We start from the raw sequence: 8,367 nt of genomic DNA on the forward strand, positions 1-8,367 counted from the left end.
TCCTTGACAATAACATTTATAAAAAATGTTTTACTTAATCCTTATTTCAAAGTGTGATATTTAAAAATTATTTGACATCTATAAAACTACCATAGAGAAGGTGAATCCAGACTGAGCCAATAATATTGACCTTTTAGCTCCTTAATAATAAAAAAGGTAGCTACCGTTCATTCAATTGTTAACGTTTATAAAAAATATATAGACTGCAATAGAAGTTAGAACCAATTTTTTTATCGATAATTTTAAAGTATTGGTTCCCCTTCTCTATGACATTGGTGAAGACAATAAATATAACTATAAATATTTGACTAATACAATAAGTTTGTAATAATTTAAAACGCAACATTTATATGTATAAGACAACAGCCTTTATTTAGAATATTATACTAAATCATTCCATTGAATTCGGTTTTGTTCTTTGAAAAAGTAAGTAGCGAAAGACAATAAAATGGTCTATTATATTAGAAAACGTTTACATTATGCTATATTATATAGAAACTCATGGCTCTAGTTATTATATGATTTTTTTTTTATAATTGCAACCCTGTAATACTATGGTATTTTATGACCATAAATCAATGTTACCATACTACTAAAAGTAAAAATTAACATAGATTATTATGTATTTTTTACATTTTATTAAATTAAATTCTCTTAAGGTGAGTTTTCATTACGAATAAATTCAGAAATACTTTGACTTCACGTTTTCGTTGTAAACCCAGCTTAAGAGATTGAATGTCAGATCCTATATGTAGTAAAATATTGACAATAAAATAATTGTAAGGAATTTACGATTGAACTGAAGGTAAATGTGTGACAATAAACATACTTTCTATTCGCATGTTTCAGCAAAATGCGTTAGTAAATTATTCTATTAGAAAAAAAAAAATTGTTTTTCGATAAATTTTTATCTATATTACTATAAATATTAGTAACAGTTTAGCAAGCGTGTAATTTGAAGTCATTTTACACTGCGTAGGTGTAGTTGTTTGAGCACAATTTTGTTATTATAGAGTTTTATTAGAAGTTAAAATTTAAAATTCTAGGCGATACTATTTCATATTGTGCAATTAAAGTGGCCTATTCACATGATTTGGCGTAAATGAGATACAGATTATTGCCGTTTAGCTGTAGGCCCACAATTTTAAAAAATTGCCTTTGAAAATTACTTGTTAAAGCATTACCTAAGATGTTTCAAGAAATACTTCGTTAGTAATTTATCTGTTATTTTTTATTGCTTTTACTTGAGTTAGTTTGATTTTTATATCTGTTCAAATTTTATATTTCGTACGTAGGGTTTTTCTCATTTTTATATTTATGAAGAAAATATTATCAGGATATAATTAAAACAGTTTCGGGCCTAAAATATTTAGTTATGGTTATTCTTTTTATATGAAGAATATTTGCCGTAAAAATAGTTTACCAGAGTACAAATGTCTAATTTAAATAAAATGTTTCAAACATAGAAAAATATTATTATAGTCTTCTTGAATTATTTGTTAATCACCCTTATTTTTTGTGTAAATAAATTCCACTTGCCTTTTGTATACCTATTTTTTTTACCCATCTGTGCTTTTTTGTAGAATTTTTAAATGAACTTTGACAGTGTGTAAGTTTTAAAAAAATTAGCCGTTCAGCTTTCTGCATTCGACCGTTGTAAATATTTGCGTGATTTCGTAAATAAAATCCTCAATTTTGTAAAAAATTCAATAACTACATATGTTTCACTTAAATAATATGCTGTTATGTTATGTAATTTTTGAAAACTTCGGACAATAAATGCCTTTCCTTAATTAAAAATTGTTGTTTATTTATCCTATCCTCGTTTTACTTTGTTTGTCAATTTTTATCATGGAGATATAGAGCTATAGAACATTTAAAACCAAGTTGTTAGTAAAAATCACTTTATAGTATACTAGCTTTCACCCGCATCTCCGTCCACGTGGAATTAAAAAAATAAAGAAGTAAGTAACCGACGTATAGAAATACGTCGGTTACTTACTTAATAGATAGTAATCTAGACTATCCTCTACTTCTTTAATTTAATCGAGATCCGTTTAGCAGATTTGGCTACAAAATCTAACGTACATCCATCCGTGAACGTAAATTTTGAATTTGGCGGCGGGTAACGTTTTTTAATCTTGTATGTGTAGCTGGTCTACAGACTATAGCAAAATTACAATTGATTTTTTAAGTTGAGTTGCCCTGTGGTTTAGAGATTTTACATTTGTAATTATTTTATTAAATAGTCTTCCTATTTTTGTATTCGATAAATTGAAAATATTAATTAAAAAATAAAGCTGTCAAATGAATTTCATAACATGTCCATTCTACAATCTTCAGATCTTTAATCTTTAATGACTCACGCGTTCGTTCACCTGTTTCATGTATTCATGTAAATTCTTTTGTTATTGTGTTAAATACAGTAAAAAGCGCGTAGAAATGATTTATTTATAGTTGCATACGGTAGAATCTCTACTACAGGGACGAAGTCATAATAATTTTTGTTAGAGTGATATTCCAAAGTGTAGAGTTTTTGTTACACAAGTATTAGGATCAGTGTAAACTTAAATTATGGCAGAAAAAGTAAGTATTACGTGTAAATAATATTTTTATGTTATTACGGCTTGCGGCAAATCTAACATATTTCGATTGTTACGATCTGAGATTACGATACATAATGAAAAAAAAAAAACAAAAAAAGGTTAACACCTGTCGTCTTGACAATGAAAGGTTTCATTATCATTTGGCAATCGTAATGTTGAAATTTTAGTGTGAATTTTATCTAAAATAACGTATTTATATTAAAAAATCAATTTGGTGGAGTTAGATTAAATTATTTCAGTGTGAACTGTGTGAACAACATTAGCTTGTTGGTCTTTCAATCATTTTATTATTCAATGTGTTAATTTATTAAACACAATTTATAGAATCTATGACTTTTCTCATTTATTTGAGTTTCAATTGCCCTTAAAAATTGTGTTTAAATTTTACAAAATCAGTTTTGACCAAATACCATTAATCTTTTAGAAGAGCCCAGAAGAATTACCAGAACACTCCAAACCCAGTGATACAATGGAACAAGCTGAAGGCAGTGATAAGACCATTCCACCGAAGCCTTTACCTGATAAAACAGTTCCGATCCCTGTGGTGTTGCCAGTAGTGACTCCGTCTCCTCGGCTGACCATCCCGTCGTTCACAAAGACATCACCCAATGAGCTGTACCGGAAACTGTTGCCTGCTGTTTTGTTTTTACTGACCTTTGTTACTGTCATGACTATTTTATTAATTTACATGGATACAGTAGGTAAGTTATATATATACTAGTTTAAGTTATCCATCAGCATCATCACTATGTCACCACTGATGGGCTCTAAACCTACCATTATTCGAGGGTTACTAGGCTATAGTCATACATTTGATAACTGCGGTTTGACTTCACAGATCTTTTAATTTCTTTGCCAATATATGCAGATATCTCTGTTTTCCTTCAACATAAGTAGGTCTGGAAATTATGTATATATGAAATTAAAAAATTAAGTTGGTATATGGCATTTGAGCCCAGTAACTGTATATTAGCAGTAAATTGCTTAAAACTTAATTGTGCAATTAAACAGTTGATGCTGCAAAGCAATCTACAATAGCACAACAGTTTAGTTAATAGTGTGCACCCACTCCTATCACATAGTTATTTTATATGCCAGTTACACATTCATAAGAAACCTTCATATGTTTTATTCCAGCATTAGGAGCCCAACAATTTCGTCTAAACATGTCTCGTGATTACGAACTGGCTAAAATACCACAAGAGTCCCCACCCCTGGTTGCATATGTGAGACAGCTGCACCTAGCTCCTCGGGCTGCACACATCCAGCCCAACATCCCTGAACCCACTCCAAGAGTTCAAATACTAGACCGTATTCTTGGACCCGAGGAAAGAGGGACTTTTATAGAGTTCCTGCCTAAAGGACCGAGGGATAATACAACATTGTTCCTGGAGGCTGTCCGAGGTTGGGATGGAGTTGTGGTTAGGGCTGCTGCGAGAGATTATTTGGCATTGAGAGGAGCAGCGAGAGCTTTGCATGCTTGTCTCAGCCCTACCAATCATCCTCGTGAGGTAAGTTATTTAAAATTTTCTAGATAGTTATGTGCAGACTGGATAAAATCCCACAAATTACATTTTATAGAATATATTCTTATATATTTAACTTCATTAAAAAGTTCTTTTGGATACCTTATAACATTGTTCACATTTTTTAAACATACTCTTAGATAATAAGTTTATTTAGTATTTTTATACTAAATATTGGCAAGAAAGCGGTCACCTTAATTTGCTGAAAAAGCAAAGTGTCCGTAGTCCATATACATCCGTATATGCAGACATTGCCTACCATTAATTAATGGGACGCACCTAAAGGTCAAATTTCCCCTACCTATAAGTTATTTTCCGCTTTCACTTACTTTTCCTATCTTACACTTGTTAGGGGTAGAAATGGGAAATAACCTATTAGTCTTCTGGCATGTAAAATCAGAGAATAAGTGGAATGTGCCACCCGTCCCTTGTGTTGTATGCGGTGTTGAGAGGCGGTATGGCGGTATGGCGGTGTGCGCAGGTGACGTACCAGGAGGCGGAGAGCGGCGGGGCCGCGTTCCGGTCGCGCGTGCTGTGCCTGCCGCTGTACACGGTGCTGCTGGCGGCGGAGGCGGCGCGCGCGCAGCTGCTGCAGCTGGCGGGGGACGCGGCGCTGCCCGCGCTGGCGCACCTGCCCTACCACCTGCCCGACCTGCGCCTGCAGGTATACAAACTCCCCACTTTCTTCTAAATAACTAGCTGTTAGCCGCGACTTCGTTCTCACAGTAATTAAATACATATGAGTAACACAAAACTATTTACGTCCTTTATTTTATTTTTGTTTTATATGTTTCATTATTCGTCTGTAGAGCGGGGGCCTGGTGATCCGTCACACAGAGCGCCACACTAGTTCGGACACCAGTCCCCTGCCCATGGGGAAAATTAGTAAAGTTGTTTTTTTTGCTTTACTTATTTTTTATATCAATGTATGGAGGAGCACATACTGTGCCGATCCTCCGTAGGGATAAGGGCAAGTTGATGAAATGGTATCCCATGTGTTCTTCCAGATTATTGACAGACTGAAAGGACACTTGGCTACTTTCTTTTGTTTTTTTTTAATCCTCGCGGACGGAGTCATGGGCGAAAGCTAGTTAATCATATTTGCGAAATATGTTTTTTCCATCAATATTACAGATATGGTATACCAATTTTTAAGATTTCGTATATTATTTTTGAAGGTGATTGAAGTATTTTCAACGGACGTTGCATATCGCAACAAAACTTCAGAATTCTTGTCTACTAAGAACTACACGGTAGCTGCCACCTTCCCCGATAGCGTAATGTACTCGCTCAGTCCACCCCGCGAATGAAGCGCCGTGAAGATATCACGAGGTATTTTAACTAATGATTACAATCCACCGCTAACATAGTTTACACAAACTCGATATGATAGTTTCACACGCGGGTAGTTTAGTTAGGTGTTTTGTTACACTACTGCCGTTTGTTGGACATTTAAAGTAGAATAATCACTAAGGGAGATACTTAATGTACACTCATACTGAAATTACACTTAAAATCTGAGTGAAATTTGATGTCAGATTTACTGCTCTACAATTTTGTTGTACTGTATTGCTCTGCTCTATTCTACCTTCGTGTGAAACAACCATATGTCTTTTTTTTAATATTGGCCATGATTAAAATTTTTAATAAAGTTTTTAACAATTTGATTTTTTACATTAATGTTTGTGATCGTCCGCCATTTTGAATTGGCGGGAAATTTGTTTAAATAATATTAAGTGTATTGTCTCGATTATTCTCGAATGTTTTAATTTTAATGTATTTCCATATTAAGTGATAGTATGAAAATGTTTTTTTAATTTGTCCAACGTTTTATCTCGTAATTGTATAATGGCATTTCTGATATAAATGAAGATATTTTAATTAATGATTTTTGTATTTTTCAAGTATTTTTTTTATTTGTAATTTTTATTTTCTAAAGGCCTGTCTCACCAAATTGTATTTTGTCTGATAACAATTCAACGTGTATGTGATGGAAATATCGAGTTTTGTTTCCTTATCTGACAGTGACGTCATTTTTAAGCTATCTGAGCCTCTGTCAGCCAGTGGTGGGACAGGCCATGAATATGGCAGCACTTGTTAACGATTTTAATTTGTTTAATAATTACTACTATATATATTTAATCTATAAATGGAGTGTGTTTTAATATATCTTGAGAATAGATTTTTTAAAAGATTTTTCGTTTATTGAATAAAACTGCAGAAGATTACCCCAAAAAATGGCCTCCAGATATTTTTTTGTCCACATTTTGTGTTTAGTTGTATAGATTGAATATCTATGGATATCTACAGTTAATGTAGTAAATTTAATTAATTATATGTTTGTTTTTAAACATATGTTATAATGAATTCCTAATATGTTAGGTAACATAGTTTTTAAGATATCACACGCTTTGTAAGTTTCTATTTTCACGTCTATTTACAATTCTGTCCGTGCCTTATTATATTTAAAAGATTTCAGGGAAAAATATTTGAATTGATTAAAAAAGAAACAACTTGATATTACAGTATTTTTATACTTTGCTTTTTTTGCGCAAAATTTGCAAAAAAATATTTAATTCTATTATTAATTAAAAGCAGTATTTAATTTCTCAAGCATTTTGTAAGTAAATATTTTAATTATTGTATGGAAAAAGGAAATTTTAAATTATTTTTCTCAATTCAATATGTTTTTTTTCTGTTTTTGTCTAATCGTATTATTTTTTTTTATTAATTGAATGAAATCATTTAAAAGTAAAGAAATAAACCAGTGAAGTATAAAAAAACAATTGATTTAAATTAAGTAAAATTTAACAATTTCAAAAAAAAAAACTTACATCCGTCCCAATGAAGTTTTCCCAACTTAGTTTACTTTAAACTTATGTTCAAAGTTAATGTTTATATTTAAATTGTATTGTAAAGGCTTTTTAAACCTTTTTATCTTATTCTTATGAATACAAATTAATCGTAAAAGCAAAATATGAAATAACTCACAGAATTTCATTTCACTATAATTATAAATAAACTTTAATGTTTCTATAAATAATAAATAATTTATTACCTAAACCTGTCAATACCATTTAACAACAGTCGTGAATGTTTTTTTTAATAATTGATTGTTATTATTACTAGTAAAAAATGTTTTAATACAAAAAATGTCATTTTTTGCACAAGCTCCTTAAAAAAAATCATTAGTATTTTGAATAAATGTTGCAATGACAATAATTTGTTTGTCTATTTAACAATATATATTTTTGTAAGCACGTAGAGGTTAGAATAGCAAAACAAATTTAATTCAATTCAATAGAGAGAAATAATAAATATTATAGACATCTTTTTATTAATAATTTAAACACAGAAACTTAAAAAATCCATAGACAAATGATTTTGTCATTGACATGAAAAAAAAATCTCATTTCTAATAAAAATTCAGGATGTTGCATTTGACCTGCTGGAATATTTTTAATTGCATTGCACTTTGCTTTGCAATTAGACTTTGGAAATCCAATTTCACAAATCATTTTAACTATTAAATATTTTTAATATTAAATTGTATTGTTCCTATTTTAATATCCATTCCGTGTTCTTTGTGTAATTACAATATTTTTTTTATTTAGTATTCGCCATTTAAATGTGATTCCGTTTGTTTTAAAGACTGAAACATCGAATATTTATGTTTAATATAATTTTCTCAAATGTCAGCATTAATTGGTTATAAAAATGCGTATTTAATTAATTAATTTGCGATTACTAAGTTATGACGATTTTAATTTTTTAATTAATCGATATATTTTTTTAGTTATGTTATAAGATATTGTTAGTTTAAGTTTTATATGAGCTCAATTTTTCACAAATTAAACGCTTTAATGAATATATTATTCTTTTATTTTTTTTAAGTTCCCATTTCCACTTCAATTCAAAGAAAATCGTATGAAAAAAATCCCTCTAATGGGGTACATCTGTGAGAGTTTTTGACCTATGATATACTGGAATTTACTAAGTTTTAGCGTAAAGCGTCTAACCCATGAAATAGTGTCTGTTATGAAGCCTTAGCGAATACAAGGCGCCTTGATTTCGAAAGAATACCACTTGCTATTTATCCCATTTCTATCTAAACCTAAGCAAAGCTCTTGAGAATAACGTATTTTAAATATTGATGGCCACGGGTATATGACAAGGCATTATCATACTAATATTATAAATGCGAAAAATTGGATGTTTGTTAGAGTTTGTGGCCT

General features: G+C 30.7%; 1 protein-coding gene across 1 annotated transcript; it reads left to right on the forward strand.

Moving 5' to 3' along the window:
* Positions 1–2,341: 2,341 nt before the first annotated feature.
* LOC106105992 (protein Star) lies at positions 2,342–6,036 on the forward strand. Its single transcript, XM_013286512.1, has 5 exons — positions 2,342–2,586; positions 3,031–3,307; positions 3,744–4,117; positions 4,614–4,796; positions 5,311–6,036. The coding sequence occupies exons 1-5, from the start codon at positions 2,575–2,577 to the stop codon at positions 5,440–5,442; spliced, it is 978 nt and encodes a 325-aa protein (XP_013141966.1). The 5' UTR covers positions 2,342–2,574; the 3' UTR covers positions 5,443–6,036.
* The last annotated feature ends 2,331 nt before the right edge of the window (positions 6,037–8,367 follow it).

This window comes from Papilio polytes, unplaced genomic scaffold (assembly GCF_000836215.1).
Source record: "Papilio polytes unplaced genomic scaffold, Ppol_1.0 DF822622.1, whole genome shotgun sequence".
Classification (NCBI taxonomy): domain Eukaryota; kingdom Metazoa; phylum Arthropoda; class Insecta; order Lepidoptera; family Papilionidae; genus Papilio; species Papilio polytes.

Bases quoted from the DNA above. Each gene is read 5' to 3' on its own strand.
- LOC106105992 (XM_013286512.1), top strand. The intron at 3,308-3,743 runs GTAAGTTATATA...GTTTTATTCCAG, and splicing joins AATTTACATGGATACAGTAG to CATTAGGAGCCCAACAATTT. The intron at 4,797-5,310 runs GTATACAAACTC...TTATTTTTGAAG, and splicing joins TGCCCGACCTGCGCCTGCAG to GTGATTGAAGTATTTTCAAC.